The sequence below is a fragment of the Magnolia sinica genome, chromosome 3 (assembly GCF_029962835.1).
Source record: "Magnolia sinica isolate HGM2019 chromosome 3, MsV1, whole genome shotgun sequence".
NCBI classification, from domain to species: domain Eukaryota; kingdom Viridiplantae; phylum Streptophyta; class Magnoliopsida; order Magnoliales; family Magnoliaceae; genus Magnolia; species Magnolia sinica.
The window spans coordinates 115,619,956-115,638,993 of record NC_080575.1 but is presented as its reverse complement, the minus strand read 5'-3'; the positions used below and the strand labels follow the sequence as shown (position 1 = coordinate 115,638,993).

General features: G+C 40.3%; 1 protein-coding gene across 1 annotated transcript in view; it reads left to right on the top strand.

The window, feature by feature from the left end:
* The window catches only part of LOC131240867 (membrane-associated progesterone-binding protein 4), a 30,249-nt gene extending 19,638 nt beyond the window's left edge, over positions 1–10,611 (top strand). The window contains exons 5-8 of the mRNA XM_058239377.1: positions 419–462; positions 5,550–5,596; positions 9,234–9,408; positions 10,068–10,611. Coding sequence (XP_058095360.1) covers positions 419–462; positions 5,550–5,596; positions 9,234–9,408; positions 10,068–10,235 — 434 coding nt within the window. The 3' untranslated portion in view covers positions 10,236–10,611. The remainder of the gene's footprint in view (positions 1–418; positions 463–5,549; positions 5,597–9,233; positions 9,409–10,067) is intronic.
* The last annotated feature ends 8,427 nt before the right edge of the window (positions 10,612–19,038 follow it).

Sequence of the window (19,038 nt, the reverse complement as noted above, 5' to 3'; positions counted from 1 at the left end):
TGGTCTTCCTTCCCTCTTCTTGCATGCATTGTATGTGCCACCCTTCATTATATATGTATATGCATGTTCTTGCTTCTGCATGCACACAAAAAATTATTAATAATATATGGTTGTTATCCCGGTTTTGTGCACTAAAAACAATGAGCATTTGTTTATTTGATGGTGTTGTTGTTATTGTTTCGAGTGATTTGAAGAAGAATCTAGTTACTTCCAAGTTCTAATGAACATAAACTAGACCTAATTAAATTGTCAACATGTACTAACCATACCTAATAGGAACATTTGCGAAACAACATTAATTAAGCCAACCACAAATAGCTGGGACAAGGCTAAAACAACGACTATACTAGACTAGACTTTTAATAATTTTCTTTCAACTTGGTCTTTATTTTATTTTTATTTTGTCTTGCTGATATAGGGGATGGATTAACGGACTCATTGCAGGGTTTATCTACTTCAGAGGTAATGAATTTTTTACATGTTCCTGTTATTGGTAACTTTCAATCACTAGATAAATATCTTCTATTTGAAATCTCATTGGAGTTCTGGGTTTAGGTCTTTTTGTAACATACCGAATTTTCACGGCTAGAGTTTATACTTGTGCCCGAGAAAACTGGGTGTTAATAATGTATAAATTGGATGCTTTAGAAATCGTATCTTTTTTTTTTTCATTTGGATCACATCCAGGTACATTCATGAAGGTAACATTTCCAATTATAAAATCGACTGGATTGATTATTTCATCAGAGTAAATAAATTCATTAAATAATCAAATGCCTTCTCAATGGAAGCTTATTACATTAATCAAGTTCGCAGCGGAAGTATAAAACTAAATAATAAAACTATCTTCGTATTCTTTCAGTATAGTCTTCTATAGGAAGATGGTCCTCTAGGTCTCCAATATGTACATCACCCGTATCATCTGCATGAGTGGGAGAGGGTCAGTGCCCTACTCATAGTGATGGTCATCCTTTAAGATTAACAATAATTCAAGAGATTCACAAAAGTAATGTAAAGGTTCTGATATGTCCCGTACTCCACATTACAAGAGGTATCAATGTACAAGCAATCTATCTGAGATGCATGCTTAGCAAAGTATATGTGGTTTATCACACTTAGCGATCGCCACAATGTGGAATATGATTAGAGTTATCCGACTCGCCCCGCATCCGATACTATGGAGATTTGCCGGCGTGTCCCACGTTTAACATGAATTTATGCGGTTATCCCAAGACGGACACAACACATGACCAGGTGAATCATGTAACCCAGATTGGAGCGACTAATTACGACAACCAACCCCCAAAAGAAAAGAATTGATGTAACAGTATATATAACGATTTACATACATCAACTGGTGCACCATCACCCGTGAAACATGGAATTACGTGTCGCCCCAGGGCCGCTACCGAAAACGCATTACGTCCACGATATTTATTCGATCGCTATAAGAGAGATTCCTAACATAGTACTTGCATTTATAGAGAATATAAACTGAATCATCGAGGTTTTGGAATATCAAGACACATGCCCAGACCCTTTAAAGATAGATAGCACAGGGCTAATATAGAGAAGAGTGACAATGGTCAACTCAAAGAGTGGCAATGGCCAACATAACAAATAGAAGAGCGGCAATGGCCGATTCTTTAAGAAGGAGAGTGACAATGGCCAACTCAATAAATAGAAGAGTGGCAACGGCCGATTCTTTAATAAGGAGAGTGGCAATAACCAACTCAATAAATAGAAGAGCGGCAACGGCCGATTCTTTAATAAGGAGAGTGGTAAGGCCAACTCAATAAATTTGGTAAGGCAAGGGCAATGCTTATATCCATGGTCCTACATAAATTTAGAAAGTTCTCTTGTAATCAACATTATACTGTAAGCCAAAGGCAAATAATTGATAGTAAAACATATAATTGTAGGGAAAATTCAAAGTAATATAAAAGCATGTAAAAGGCAAGATACAATAATAGGAAGACATGTAAAAGGCAGGATAAATATAACAACTTAAATTAATGTAAACTTAAAGGATAAAACTCTCAACTTGAGCTCGACTCAAACCTGGCCCTGACTCGGTCCAAGACCTAGCAAGTCAACCCGACACACAATCTCTGTCTCTCTTCCTTTGTTTCCTTTCCTTTCTCCTTCTTTCTTTCTTTCTTTCTCTTTCTCTTTTCTTTTTCTTTCCTTCCTTTTCCTTTCCTTTCCTTTCCTTTTCTTTTTCTTTCTTTTCTTTCTTTTCCTTTCCTTTCCTTTCTTTCTTTCTTTCTTTTCTTTCCTTTTTCTTCCTCTCCTATTCTCTCTTTCTTGCTGGAATGCCTCCCAGCGAAGGAGTATAGGTACTTATACAACCTGGATTTCCAGATTCTTCTGCGTATATTGCCCATAGAACATACCCTGCGTGATCGAACTGCGAACTTCGTGCGGAAGTCTTTAGTTGCGTTGTGCGAACAACTTTTGTTTGTGGCTACAACGGCTAAGGCTCTCTCCTCCTAAATTCGGAAGATCAGGTCGTGTCTGGATGGGTCGCCACCTGGACGACTTGGATTCTAAAATGGAGCAGTCTTTCTTAAGCTGGGTCCTAGTTTTGAACAAGGAAGGTGATTTGGTTTTAATGGCAGATCACTCCATGATCTGTGTTTACTCAAGTGGACTCTTCTGGTCGGTTCGGATTTACCGAGGGAGGCTTGGGACGTCTTAAAATCGAAGGTCCAGATTGCTTCTGTGGTTGGGTTCCATGAAAACGCGCAGCAACCATCTTTCCTATGCAGTTTACGGGTTAGTTCCTGTTTTCTTCCGAATCTTGGCATTGCAGTGATCTTTCTAATCTCCCCGTGGATGGGGATGGCGTCCGATCTACCTTCCGTGGAGTTTGGACGGCCTGGATTAGATAGAGTTGCTGTGTCTGTGAGTTTCGGTGGGGCAACTCGCGGTCGTATTTTGTTCGGGCGTTGTTACAGCGAGTGCGGAAAGGGCGTCGACTTGGTTCGACTGTCGGATCAGGTGGGGTCCACTTATGGTGTGCCCTTGGGAAATCCACACCCTTCATCTGTTTTGTAGGATGATGTTAGGCCATGGGCTAAAATGTGAGGTAAATCTGAGTTTTGGGTGGCCACTCCACTAGTTATCGTGATGCGATATTCACCGGTTGCTATGATCTTGTGAGTGTGCATGGACACATATGGACAACAAGGTTTTAGTTGAATCCATCCTCCTCACGTGTTGGACGTTTCAGATCAATCATATGGGACGAATAGGTGACCCACCAATGATGCCAGCGACATCCATTCGAATTTTCGCTGTAGCGGGAACCTATTTGAGGGAGGACTCTCTCCTAAAGGAAAACATGGGTCAACATTAGTTTGATTGTGCTCCTGGTTCTAGCGTGTTCCGAGTGTGTGTTTCTGTGCACACGCACCTCGTATGTGGGGTCCACGGTGATGTTTCGAAGAAATCCACACCGTCCATTCATTTTTCCATCTAAATTTAAGGGTTGATCCCAAAGTTGAAGCATATCCAAAGATCAGATGGGCCATGCTACATGAAACATTGTGTATTATGGTTTCTATCGTTGAAACCTTTCCAGGCCCTTCAATGATGTTTATTTGTCATCCAACCTTTCCATAAGATTATATACTCAGATGAAGGGAGATATATCTTAATATGACTACTCGTGACCTTTGTTGGACGTCAAAATCAATGGTTTTTACAATGATCCAAGGGCTGAAATTCGACATGTACAGTTAATTTATGATACATAGGCATGGTGTAAAATTTCACATTAAATGGATCGTGGGAACCACGTGATCTTGAATCCAGTGGTCTAGGCTAATGGCATTTTCATAATTATTTCTGATCCGATGGTTTTGTGAAATCTAATGGTTCTACCTGGTTTTATGCACATTTCTGGCCTTACGGATAATTGGTTATTCGCTAATTCACTTAAGGGAAGGTGCATACGTTGAATCACTTGATGGATGGTCTTGTCTTAAAATCAACGGCCAGATGGCTTTGTCTAGGCATGGAGATTATTTCTCACAGTCAGATCGGTGTTGGAGAATGTGTGTAAGGTTAGGATAGATAAATTGGGATTGTACCCATGTACATAATAGGTTGAATTTTATGGTAATGCTCAAGAGCTTTCAATACTCGAGTATTGAAAAGTTCGGGGCGTTACACTTTTCCTAACAAAATTTGGACATGATAAGAACGTAAAAATGTATTTCATTTCATTATGAAACCATGCTAGTAGAGCATGCTTAGAAAGCTTAGAAACTGTACTACCACTTGAATCCAAAATTTCATGAGGAAAACTTCCTCCTTGTTGTTTCTCAAAAGAGCTCATTTTGTTTGGTTAAATAACTTGTGAATGATAAATATAGAATAAGATATTATAGGAAACTAAGGCTACTAAATTGTGTAGAACTAATCACCTACCGCTGGTCATAGTCCAACTTAACATATGACCCATTTTTACAAGCAATTTTTCCCTTGAAATATCATAAGTGGAAACTAAAATTTAGATGGCATAAAAAAGGATCATATAATATGATCGATTATAGGTGATCAGCTCTCCATTGTATTACTGCTGCTACTATGGATTTTGCTCAAATTTAGGGGGATCAAGGTGTTCCGTATCCATTACGATACGCCTATAAAGGCTGATACATATAGGTAACGGCCATAACTGTTATGCCATATGGGGTGAAACGGGGCAATTGGCTTTTTGGGACCGTATCGGCCATTATGGTAGCGGTAAAGGCCATTATGGGACATAATAACCGTTACCCTGCAACGGTCGAAAAACGGCCACTTTTTTCCTTATTTAAATCCATCTCTCTCTCTCTCTCTCTCTCTCTCTCTCATTCCAGAAATTCTCATAGATCATTTTATGATAGATTTCGACCACTTTTACTATAATTTTTAAGATTAAAACTGTAGATTGAAGTGATTTGAGAGAATAGAAACTTCAAGGGCCTTTTGTTCAAAAGATTGAAAAAGTAATATTTATACATTTTTTTTTTCTAGTTCTAATGCTTGATTGTGATGTGTAAACATTAGATACATATTATTCATGTTCACAAATTCACTTGATAGTCTGATACAACACTCTCACCAAAGAGTGGACTGTTACACTACCATAAACATGTTAAAAAAACGAATACATATTTGGAATATTTACATTATTCTGGATTTTTTAGATATTTTTTTCAGAATTTTTCGGATAAAAGAAAATTTTCAACCGTTAAGGGGGGTCATAATAGTCGTTATGCCCCCATATCGGCCTTTACAGCTAATACCTGTATCGGTAATGGCGGTGACCGCTACGGCCACCGTTACCAATACAGAATACCTTGCTGGGATGGATGTTTGATAGAGTGCTTTCAAAGAGAGCTTACGTGGTTTCCTTAAAGCCTAGCGTAAAATCTTGTCTTTTCGTGAGCGTGGAAATTCATCTAGATCTTGTGCCAGAGATTACTGTAGCTTTTGAGCACTCATTAGTAATATACTTTATCACTTACGTTTTTTCATGTTTGCTTGTTTTGCAGATGAAAAGCATAGTTGATTGGCGTGCTTTCTACTTCAGAAGCTACATGTGAGTTGTACATTCTCCTCTCACATCTATGGTAATCTCTTTTAAAAAATTCAGTACCTCAAACCTGTCCCCTTTGTTGTAGGAAATAGTTTTCTATCTCGAACAGGAAGCCATTATTGGTTTTGGTGACATATTGTGGGAACCGTATTCCAGAAAACTGAAACATCAATCCAATTAGTTCTTTATCATCCCCTTTATGCCATTAAAATTCAACTTCAAATCTCCAGCTTGTCATAGCTAAAAAAGAAGTTGAAGGCACAACAACCCTCTCATATCCCCTTGCTATGAAAGAACACCACCATATGCTGGTCACTCAGAACTGCCCTGTCTAAAGAAGCCATCTGAATGATCAATAAAAGTTGAGGATTTGGGAAGAGGTGATGAAAGAGCTCAAGAAGGATATGAGAACACTCGAAGAGGAGATTGTGAAATGTTTGTGAGTCTCAAAGATGAGTTCAAAAATTGCATGAAGCAATTGATGGAACAGGGAAAACACAATGGATCTCAATCCGTTATCTGAAGATCCTGAGAAAGACATGTTTGCAGAAAGTGTGGCGATCCAAAAGGAATCCATTGTTGGATTATCTGATGGCAACATGGAAAGGCTTGCTGATAAATAACAACCGAATAAGAGAAAGTTCTAATCAAATCAGAACATCAGTTGACGGATGACCTGGTAGATAGATGAGTCAATGGTTACATTGGCTGAGATTGAGAGGAATGACTCAGCAATCGGTATGGATATGTTGGTCCCATCTCGATGCCGAGTGAAGCACATATCAGAGGCTAGTGATGTCAAGGGAGACTGACACGAAGCTGATTAAGGATTAGGGATGATGCTAAGGTATGTAATCTAACATCCAAGGCAAAATACTGGAAAAGAAATGGAAGGCCACATGCGGGATGAGGAGAATGACCAGGAAGTGAAAGAAGAATTGGTGTGTTCTACAATGCCTTCCTGTGTTCAAGATGCCGATCTGATGGGTAGAACTTCACCATCAACTACCGTCAAAGTTGAAGTCGCACTACAAAGGTGGAATGTTGCGACGGACTATTATAGGCTTTAACTTGGTGACAAGTTCTTTTTGTTGCTGAGGAATCAATGCAACCAAGTGATTGCACACACTCTTTGATCAGAGACCAACCCTTAGATTGTGTATCAATCTTAGTTCAGGGTCATCGAATGGTCCTGATCAAGGATTTGGATGATGCCACTCTCCAGATTGGAGATCTGGACCACTTTGAAGGTCTAGATTAATTTGATGGAGGATCAGCGATTCCAGTGTGCATTCCAGATTATTTTAATGATCATTTAGTAGAGTTAGAGTTAGTTAACCAGTTTCCCTTTCGAATTTTTGTCACTTTTCTGGTGGGCCACTTTTTGGATTGAAGATGGCATTGGAATTTGGAACAACATGAAATTGGTCCTGTTTGATGTCTATCGAGTTAGCTTTAAAATGAGCCCAAGATCACGTAGTTCTGATACTATTTGGGTCAATTATGGCCACTTTACAGAAGGCTAATGTGGGGGATTGAACGGTGTCTTGGACACTTTGTTGTTTTAAGGTATGTTTGCAAGACTATAAAAGGCCTCCTAGATGTGTAACTCATGACTTTGCTTGGGTTTTTTCTCAGTTTTTTTTTTTTAAATTTTGGTTGGAAAAATAACTAAAATTCCATATTAAGAGTGGGAAATAGACTCCCTGAAGAAAAAACAAGGACGCATACAACCAGCCAAAGCTAACTCAGACACGGGCTAACCCTGTTATCTCTCCATGCAAACTAAATGCTAACGAAATATTTCTGTGTTAATGAAAGTAGCGGGAGGGGGTTAAAATCACTAATCTCATACTAGTGGTGTTGTAGGGGGTCATTCTACACCCTTACGACTATATCACATTTCTTCAATCCAAAAGCAAGAAGAAGAGTGCAATGTTCGAAATATCAATGTCGCGTTACGTATCACATCCTTGGGATACAAATATGTATTGGTTATCGCACGGGATATATCGTTTGTAACGGGTAATTTGTCGTACTTTTTAGGAAACATTGGGAAAATTGTTGAATTTTTCAATAAAACTTCAATGATTGTTAAAAAATACCTTAATACACACTTTTAAATCATAAGATCTCAAAAAAGAAGTGGACATAATATGTTTCTTTTGTATATGGTCCTAAGCTATGCATTGTCTAACTGAACTAATGTAACTATATTCAAATTGAATGCATAACATTTAGAGTGTATATGATGATCATTCAATCAGACACTCCTAAATACTTTAAAATTAGTCTCAATTGACAGCTGGTTGAATGGAAATTTTGAGGAAAAAAGTAATATTTTAATATTTTTTAATTAAAAAATGATTTTTATTTTCTGAAAATTGACAAGGACTTGACAAATCAGTAGATCAACCCTCATACATGCCTGATTTCATGTTTGGAGTACAACATTACAAGCAATTTAGGAGAAATGGGGGAAATTTTAATCAAATACTCTTAAATATTTCGAAATTAGTCCTAATTGATTGCTGGTTGAAGGAAAATTTTGAAAAAAACATGGAGAACATGAAGAACCAATGTATCGAAATCAATGCTCCAGCTCTATGATTTTTCATGCAAAACATGAAGAACCAATGGATTTGTAACCATTTGACACTGATTTAACACAATTTCAACAAAAAAAGGGATTGAAAATAGAAAATGCTCACCGGATTGAATGTAGAAAATGCTCACCGGATCGAACGTGTGGAATATATCAGCACTACCTGTGCGTTTCGTATCGCACAGGTGAGATACAAGATATATCGTGGGATATAATCGACCGATATCATTGATATTTAAAACATTGGAAGAGGGTAAGGAGGAAGATCAGCAGCAGCCGAAGAAGAATCCTCTAACCTCTAGCGGAGGGGAAGAAGAAGAGGGTATTTAACCATGTCTAGCAGATTCCTATCATTTGGTGCAGATTCCTCTAACCTCTAACCTCTAGCAGGGGGTATTTAACCATGTCTTTCATTGAAATTGCTCTGCAATCTTGTATCTGTCGACAATAGAAGCAATGCCATCAGTTATTACCTGACACCCACTGGCCATCTCTGTGTCTCTGCTTATCATGCTGCTCCTAATTACATGGGAACACGATAAATCCCTGATACATCTCAAGAGCTGTTGGTTGAGCAGGCAAGACTTGCTCATGGTCCTCAGGATATCTGTACGAGAGACTGAACTTAAAAAGTTGCTAATTTCTGGCGAGCTGTTCTAACTAAGCCAAAGCCATTAAATGAGGAAACTACTTGGGTTATAAACTGAAAAAGAGAATATGTGGGGCTCACCTACCCCTGGGCGAGATACTATGGCCTCCACAGTGCGTTGGCTAACCCATCTGGACTGATTCCTCTGGTTAATTATTCCTTTGATTTTCAGTATTAGTACCCTATAGTTTAGTAGATTATGTCATATGTAAGAAAGTTTACATGTTCTTTCAAATTTGTTACGAGATACCTGACTACTAGATTTGAGCCTGGATAGGATATTTTGTCCAAGCCTGCAGCTGGAATATAATTTTTCTAGAGGAGAGATGGGGATGAAAGCTTCAAGGATGGTATGTGATAAACTGATCTTAGTTTTTGATTGTCAGATTTGTTGGTAAATTAGTGGGTCGGTACTACAATAGCCAAGGAAACCCGACCAAGTATTTAAAGGGAGTCGAAGCGAAGGCTGCTAGAGGGGCCCAGCTTTTAGAGAAACAGAAGAATGAAGAAGCTAAATTGCCCACTTGTAATTCAAGATGGAGTCAGGAAGAGGGAGGAGAGGTAAGAGTTTCGATTCCCACCATTTATTTATTTATTATTATTTTTTCCATCGAGAGCCTGAAGCCATTCCCGTTTGTGGCGAATGATACCCACATCGAGCATGGAGGATAGAATACATTGCCTATTTTGAATAGAGGAGATACGGTCCTGTTCATCAGCAAACATATTGCATGCTGACATGAAAGATTCCCTATGTGTGGGTGATGGTCTGGTGATCCCAACCCATGTTAGGGAGAAAATACCACAACAATCCACATTCGAAACAGTAAACAGCCCGATTTCTACTTCCATGGCATCTCCCAAGTACCATCCACTGTGGGGTGCATCAGATCATGGTCTGGAATCAGGATCACTGAATGATCGACTCACATGTGCCTAATCCTACGTGTCAGCAGGCTGCATTTTTGCTGATGTGCAGGACCAATAAATCTCAAGTATCTGGGCATTGCGGTTCACAGCAATTGGGAATAAAAAGGACCAGTGTCTGTTTTACTGGAAAAACTCATACAGTATGGATAGTGAGGTTAAGCTTGCACTTGCTACTTCTGCTACAAGGTTGATTTCACCTGTCCTTCATCTGAAGCCTACATCCCTGTCAATAAAACTGACCCAGTGTTGATTACTTGTTATTACTTTAATGCCTGTCCACATGTGGTTAGGTATGGTGCGATGTTGGCTACCCGAGGTTAGTCCAAAGACCTTTAGAAATTGCACTGACTGGGAAAATGAGCCGGCGCTGTGCATGCTTCAAGGAAGAAGAACTAGATCAGCCAGGCCTGGAGGTATATGATGGTTGTGAGAGGTTGTCAAAGACCTGTCCCGTCTGAAATTCTTCCACGATTTTCTTCTTCTTCTTCTTCTTCTTTTATAAATATTTATATTTTTGATCGGTAAAGAACTGGATCAGCCAAGCTTGGAGGCATGTTATGGTTGTCAAAGACCTCCCTCTTTTGAAACTCTTCTGCGATTATCGTCTTCTTTGTTTCTTTTTTTTCCTATATATATATATATCAGTGGTATTACTTGACCTAAGGGCATGAGCCTATAGCTCACCGGTGGATTGGGTGTGTTTGAACATTGAGGTCTCAGGTTCGAGCTCAGCTTACCTATTTAAAAAAAGTATTACTTTACCAATTTTCAACTGAATTACACGGCAAATGTAGAAAACATAAAATTATTGGGATCACCTGTTTCATTTTTGAATTGTATGACTAAATTGCCTTTATCTAAAAAACAGTGATTAAATTTCAATTTTTGGGTGTTATACAGTGTTTGAGCTGGAAATGTGTACAATACTGTTCAAGTTTTCATTTTGGACAATTGGGGTCCATTATTAAGGGATCCAAGCAGTTGCTTGTGATGGGGCATAGCTATATGGCCCAGTCACCAAAACAATCGAACTGAAGATTGAGCTACACAACATGCCCCCATTTTAAATTTTTTTTGGTTGAAGGTGAACCATTGCTTCATTTTCTTTATTAACCATCGGTTTGGCGGATGAAGGGCCATTTTCCATTTGGGAGTTTTTGGTGCATGGCCATAACATCGGTGGTCACTGAGATTTATAAAAACTTATTTATTTATTTATGAATCTCACGTCATAAGGGCAGTTTTCACAGTTAACGGGAGATAGAGATGACTTTCATTATTGAACCCTTTCAACATATCTAGGGTTATAACTCAGGTGGGTTGGTCGATTTGAGGGTCAACCTTACCTCAAGAAGGCCCAACCTACAACGTGACCTGACCTGAATTCCAACCTGAGATGCCAACCCCTGCTCAAACCCAAAGTACTCTGTACTCAGACCCAACCCACTTACACGTGATTATTCCAAATCCAACCTAACCTGACGAGCTTGCTCAACCCGAATCCAAATCGGGTTGGTGTTTTTCAACCAGAACCCAAAGAAGGACCTTCACAACCTCCAACCTGATCCCAACTTCGGTTGGTTCAACCTCAACCCAAGTTGCAGCCCTAGACAACAGCACTCCACACAAAATATAGAATTACCGCTGGATTGCATAATTTTGCATTTCCTGAAGTTTTTGCTGAGGGTTCTCCATGTCTCTGTTTTTGATTCTTTCTATCCAAGCACGCCTTTAAAAATCTAGCAGAGGAAAGAATCCTAACCCTTTAATGGGTGGCTGAATAGATAATCTACAACTAATATCTTCCGATATGATTCAAGTGACTTTAGTGCATGGACCCACGGTGGGGGTCCACATCTATAGTTTGGAAGGGTTTAAGAACTCCACTCAAAAGTTCTGTTCTTCTTCTTCTTCTTCTTCTTCTTTTTGGTTAATATTTTAAACTAAGGTTTGTTCACCCACCTACTTGGACACTTTGGAATCTGCACTTACTGTACATACGCTCCAGTATGATCGTTATATAATACCACTTAGGGCCCATTTGGACGCAGCTTCCACAAATCCCATTTATTATTTATTGGGATATGCCAAACCTATTATATAATACCACTTAGGGACCGTTGGGACGCAACTTCCACAAATCCCCCTTATTATTTGTTGGTATCTGCCAAACCTAAGCAGGTGTCGGTAGGACTCGTGTTGTTGGGATAGCCACACCCAATATCTTCCCCACCAGACGATCCTATCCATCCTAGGTAAATGCACGGTAACAGTCAAGGTCCGCATACAATACAGGCCAAATCAGACGGCTAGGATCATCTGAAGGGTGAGATTTTGGTTGGTATCCAGATTTCTTGAATGGAGGCGGCAAATCTACCGTTTGTTCGATGGGCCGAAGTAAAAAGTTCGATGAAGAAAGGTGTATTTCCCATACTCATTCTGCGTCGAATTGTCAAATTATGAATACAATACTATTTTGAATATTGCCAGAGAATCAGCTTGTATATTTTTGAGAAAAGCATTGATGCTCTGGCTGCTTGTGATGAATGATACGGAGGCACTTATAAATTACTTCTAAATTGCACGTGGCCTGTAAGTAATTTAAATTAAAGCATCCAATTTATTTATATAAGTTTAGATGTATTATAAAATAAAATTCGTACTTGTTTGATTATGTTACTATCAGGTTTGTGTGGACATTTATTGAACGGTTAAAAAAGATTTTTTTTTTTTTTTAAAATGCAATGTTCTTATTTCAACAAACAAGTGTCAACGAATCAGAGGTAAGGATTGTGCTTATGTAGGCCACTTGTACGACTGTAAAGGGCCTGTGTATCAAGTGTAAGGGGCAGACGGAATATCAAATAACTCTCCTCTTGTTTTTAGGTTGCTTCCTCTGCAAGCGCTCATGTGGGACCCACCTGGGTGTGATTATGGCAACTGACTATCCCAGCAGTGTGTCCCATGGTGAAGGTTGGGCGCCCAAACAGTCAGGTTGATCTAACTAGCACATGGGCCACCACGTTAATTTATAAGTTTTTGGGCTGTCCATTGTCTTGTCTTTTATGGTATAGCCCACCTAATAATGTTACAGGTATGATTTCAGCGAAACCTGTCATTATGGTGGGGCCCACGTGATTAATGGATTCGGTGACATACACAATACGGCAGGCCCTATCCAAGAAAAAAAAAAAAGAAGAAAAGAAAGATAACTAATCAAACCTCATGAGCGGTGGTGCATATGATGGCAGGATTTAGCTGTTTTCAGAGTAGTCTTGCTTTCATAATACGCGACCCCGGTGGATAGATTGGATGCGGTAAGTACACCTTGGTGGGCCCCAATCACTGCACTTGTACTATGGACTCAGATTCAGTAGTGACCCCTCCACTACTGACGTCCGTGCTGGAAAAGCTGTGGGCCCCACCATGATGTTTGTGTTTTACCATGCCATCCATCCATTTAGTCGGCTCATTTTAGAGCATGATCCAAAAAATTAATCAGATTCAAATCTCAGGTGGACCATACCATAGGAAATAGCCTGATTGAACACATATCATTAAAAACTTTTTGGGGCCCACTAAAGTTTTAGGCCAAGCTGATATTTTTGTTTTCCCTTTGTTCATGTCTATGTGACCTTTTTTTTTTCTTGGGTTAGCGCTTTTTTTTTTTATTTTTTTTATTTTTTAAAACACACGCACACACACCACCACACACTCACGCCATGGTGGGATTTCACCACCTATGGGTACTCAACCCTCAACCAGGTGTTGAAACTCCTAAGAGCCTACCACCAGGTTAGCTTGTTAGTACACACTCCACTGTTAGCCACCCACGTCTATGTGAACTAATCAACAAGTTGGATGCCGGATAAACATTACAGTGGACCTAATAAGTTTTTAATGGTGGGCACTAAATACCACTGTTTCCTATGATATGGTCCACCTGAGATTTGGATTTGTTTAATTTTTGAGCTCATGCCTTAAAATGAGCTGGTAAAATGGATGGAGGGCACCGATGAAACACATACATCATGGTGGGCCTACGGAGCTTTTCTAGCAGTCATGGTCCAATCCGGGTCTTGTAGTACATACTTAGGGCTTATTAACAAACAATGGAAATTTTTACTTAATGCGGAATTTGGAAATGCTAGCTTAATGGTGAATTCAAATGCACTCGGCGAACTCTTTTTAAAAAAAATCCAAAATTACCATGCGCTACTGTGATTTTCTCCGTTGGTAAATGGTAATGCATAACCCAACTTTTGATGTGTGACACTTATCTAGGACTAAGATGATTTATGTGTTGGATCCATACTGTCCATCAATTTTTTTTATATCATTTTAGAGCATGATCCCAAAAAATGAGACACATCCAAAGCTCAAGTCTACCACACCACAGAAAGCATTGGGATGGAATGACTATTGTTAAAACCTTCCTAGGGTTCACTATGAAATTTATTTGCCATCTAATCTATTTATAAGGTCACAAAAGCTTAGGTGAAGGAAAACACAAAAATCAGCTTGATCAGAGCTTTTTGTGGCCCTAAGAAGTTTTCAATGGTAGGTTCCCACTTTTCCTGTAGTGTGGTCCACTTTCTTTCTTTCTTTCTTTTTTTATTTTGGTTAGCTTGTTAGCACACACCCATGTCAGTACACACACTCCATGTTAGCCACCCCCACTAGGGATCGATACCGTAGTGTGGTCCACTTGAGCCTTAGATCTGTCTGATTTTGTGGCCTTATCTCCTAAAATGATATGAAAAAATTGGATGCATGGTGTGGATAAAACGTATACATCACCGTAGGCCACACACAGCCCTTCACAGGACTGTCATCTCTAGCTAGATCCTGGTGGCTCCTCCCGAATATGCAGTGCAAGCTGACTGCGTGGTGTGCCGCACGCCATCGAAGCGGATTGTGTCCTGCCCCAGCGCTCCGCGGAGCCTACCATGATGTATGTATTTTATCCGGGCCGTCCATTTATTTTGGAAGATTATTTTAAGGTATGAACCCAAAAACGAGGTAGCAACAAGGTCATACCATATGAAGCACGGGTGACAATGATGCTTACTGTTGAAACCTTATTAGGGCTACTGTATTTGTCATCCAACCTGTTCATAAGGTCACATAGACCTGGATGAAGGGAAATCATAAATATCAGCTTGATCCAAAACTTCCATGGCTCCCAATAAAATTTTAATGGTGAGCCTTCAATCTCCACCATGTGGTCCGCTTGAGCCTTAAATATGCTCATTTTTTAGTTCATGCTTTAAAACGATCTTCCAAAATAAATGGACGGTCTGGATAAAAGTCATACTTCACGGTGGGGCTGCAGAGCATTATCCGGATGGATTAGCATCGAGGGGTGGGAAACCATTTGCTTCTGCCACCGACCTTTTAAGTGTTGAAATCACCAGGTGATGTGGCCCCACCATAATGTAAGTGTTATATCCACACTGTTCATCTATTTGACAAGATTGGTATAGAGCATGAGCCCAAAAACGAGTCGTATTAAAAGATCAAGTGGACCACACCACAAAAAGCAGTGGGGAAACTAATTCCCACTGTTGAAACATTCAAAGGGCCTACCGTATGTTTATTTGCCATCCAAATTGTTCATAAGGTCATACAGCCCTGGATGAAGGGAAAAACCTAATATCAGATGTATCTGTTTATTCACACCGTTCATCTATTTTCTCAAATCATTTTAATGTGTAAGCCCAAAAATGAAGCAAATCCAATGATCAAGTGGACTGTTACGGGGAAATATAGTCTGACCATCCTCAGGGTTGACTCGGGCTGACGAGCGTACACTCCCGCACCTTCTCACCCAAAGAAATTAGAGTTCACTTTTTCGAGGACGGCCTTCAGCAGCGCGTATCCTTAAGCTTCCACCTATGCACCTCACAAGGACTGTTCCGAAGTGCCTTGGTCAGCCCATCTCGATTCAGGACAGGCCCGATGAAGTGATCGGCTTAGTGAAGTCGAGGAAGAACTTATCGAGGAGAGATAGGACTAACGAGAAGAAAGGTCCAACCTTAAGCTTGGCCTAACTAATACAAAACTTCTGAGCACCTCAAAGTAATCCTTGGCTGACCAAACCATCGAGTTCAGCAATGCGCTTGGCTGATTCTTGGTTAATTGATATGATTCCAGCTCGACTCAGTTCAGGTCAGCTTCATCTGGTCAATTAGTTAGTCCAGCTCGGTTTCGACACAAATAAACAAAGGGGCTCATACTGTGCCGACCTACCTCCTCAGATGAATAGATGATCTTCCTAGGCTATACACGATTCCAAAGTAACCGCTGATATCTATCACTTATGTAACCGTCCACCGCGTGATTTTAGGGTAACTGCCGCATCCGCCACTTACCCGTCTCTCACCCAACGGCTAAGATCGTGCCTAAATTTACGAACTACCTCATCTTACAAACACTATAAATAAGGGAACCATCTACATGAAAAGGTACGCATAATCTCTTACCCTAAACCTTTCAACATGACCAAACTTAGATTCTTAGCATGACTTTGGCATAGGAGGGTCCCCTGCTCTTGCCAAGGTCTCCTTTGCTCTTCTCTTGTGTAGGTGCTTAGAGGTCGAAAGAGGGCGGCTCAGATTCTTGCATTAACATGGACCACACCAAACAGTGAGCTTGGGTTGTATTAAACACACAAAACATTAAATGTAAGATGCATTAAATGCAAGAGTCACCTCTGTTGTGGTCCTCTTTGGCTTTGGATCTGCTTCATTTTTTGGATCATACCTTAAAATAATATGAGAAAATGGGTGGATGGAGTGGATAAATAGATACATCACAGTGGGACCCAAATGAGCTCTGATCGTACGACTTATTGTCCAACGTGGGTTTGATGGCTAAGAAGAGAATACAATGTAGAACAGTGGTCTGAGTTATCGAATCTTGGTCCTCATTTGGCGAAACTGAAAACCTATGCACCCTTCAAATCTCGAGCCCACGCATTACAAGAGGTCTAATACGCCCGTTCACTCGTAATAGATTCGGACATGAATTGGGTAATACTCCCACCGGGACCTTGTTAGAAATGAAAGAATCTTGTATTAACGGATGATAGAGGAAAAAGATAATGAGATAATCAGATCTATCGAGTTTAAAGCTTGACTTGAATAGTCAATATCTCAAGACAAATTTGCTCTCTTTTTTCTGATAGTTCCAACAAGTGCAAGCATAGAAAATCTGTAAATTGTCTTTAAGATACAATAAACTCTAAATCCAAATTTTAACACGAAAATTTAATTAGAGATGGATGGTCTTGTCAATTACTTCCCAAGGCCATTCATCCATTTTGAAAGACCATTTTAGATCATGAGCCCATAAGCAAAACAAATAAAAGCCCCGTGTAGATTACGTGAATGAAAAGAAGTGGGGTATTAAAAGCTACTGCTCAAAACTATTCTATAAGGTTTAGCTCAGGTTGATGTTTATGTTTTACCTTCATTCAGGTCTGCGTGATCTTACGAACACGTGGGCTCGTAGTAGGAGTTCGATCCCACTGTTTTACGTGGTGTGGTACACTTGAGTCTTTAATGTGCTAACTTTTTGGGCTCATTTCCTAAAATGATATGTCAAGATAGATGGATGCAGTGGATAAAACATACTGTAACGCCCTGGAAATCAGGTGTCGCGCATACACTCAACTCTCGAGTTCCCGAGAGTCACTTATAACCAAATTTTATTAATGTGCATTTAATTCGGTTTAATTGCGCAGCCTGAAATTTCCTGGAACATGAACATAATCACACAAGTCTACTAAAATGAAAGTGGTCTATCATACATACAAGTCCAAAAATATAAATAGGTCGCGCAAGGCGTAGCCCAACCAAAACAACAAAAGAATGCTATATCCCAAAAAAAATAATACGGCTGAGCCCACAACCAACAATCCCAATCCTGCCCCTTAAGCCGACAGAGAGCCGTCCATCAGCTGGAAGTAAGATAGCTCGTCCTCCTCGTCGAGGCTCGCCTCGCTAGGCTCCTCCAGTCCTGAATCACCTGCATCTATGAATGGGTCTGGTTGGTGTTTTAAAACACTGTCCCAGAGTGGGAGTGAGTGATCAACTCAGTGGGTGCCATTAGTCTCAAGTTATAACAGACATCAATTTAAATATGGGTTTAATGAAAAACAGTCAAACATAAATACCTAGCTAATTTTATTAATGCGCATGTATGATAAATGAAATGATGCGTGCCCTCTTCACAATGCTCCCTCGAGCGACTCCATCTAACGATCGCGTATGACAACACTCCCTCAGAGCGACCTCGACTGCCGAGTCGCCACCCTAACTAATGCGATGCAATGCGATTGTGTTAGCCGAGTTATTAGTTAAGTTCATTCATCCAGCAGATTAGAGATTCTAGTACACCCCACGTATCAATGCCCTAATTGGTTGTGAGGCCAAGACCCTCCAACGTGTGAGGTCGAGACCCCGCAGTCCGTGATCCTGTCGGGTTCCTCATCCCCGACTTCAAGCACATGAGGAGTGCCGAGAGAAAGGATCGCTCGTGGTCACTACGGGGAGGCGCGGTACCCCAGCGTAGGCCGACAGCTCGAACACAGTGTCCCATTCTACCATGCCCGGCTCACGATACTGTGGACCAGTTTCAGTCGATTATTAGTGGGCCACTATGGTGGTAGGGTGTTCCAGGTTCCATACAAGTGTGAGCAAACAAGGTTGGTTAGACAATAGGCTAGACCACGCGAGCCAGGCGAGCGTGGGACGAGTGACATAGGGCATAAGGGACCCATGTAGTCAAACTACAGCCACCCGGACACACCCGCCCAAACCCTCGGGTCTTGCCATAGTATAGTCCTACCAATGGGACTACCGTCTCTCATCTTGTTCCTGACCAACCCAATAGTATATTGGTGATCCATGACATACCGACAATCCAAGATATCAACTAGCATATAACATCATGTTTTCATGCATCTCAATCATACAAATCGCATATTCTCAACGAGCAAGCTATTACTATCATGAACAAGTGCATGTGAGTTGTGTGGGCCTATGAGGAAGTTAAACACTTCCCCCATATTAAGAAATCATGTGCACAAACGAAAAGTACATCATATATACTATGAGACACAATACATGAAGAAATCAAACAAGGCATAATCATGTAATCATACATACACAAAAATCATGTGAGAGGCAAGAACGACATCAAGAGAGCCAAACATGCAATCCATACGATTTCACAAACACATACTTCCTAGGATTT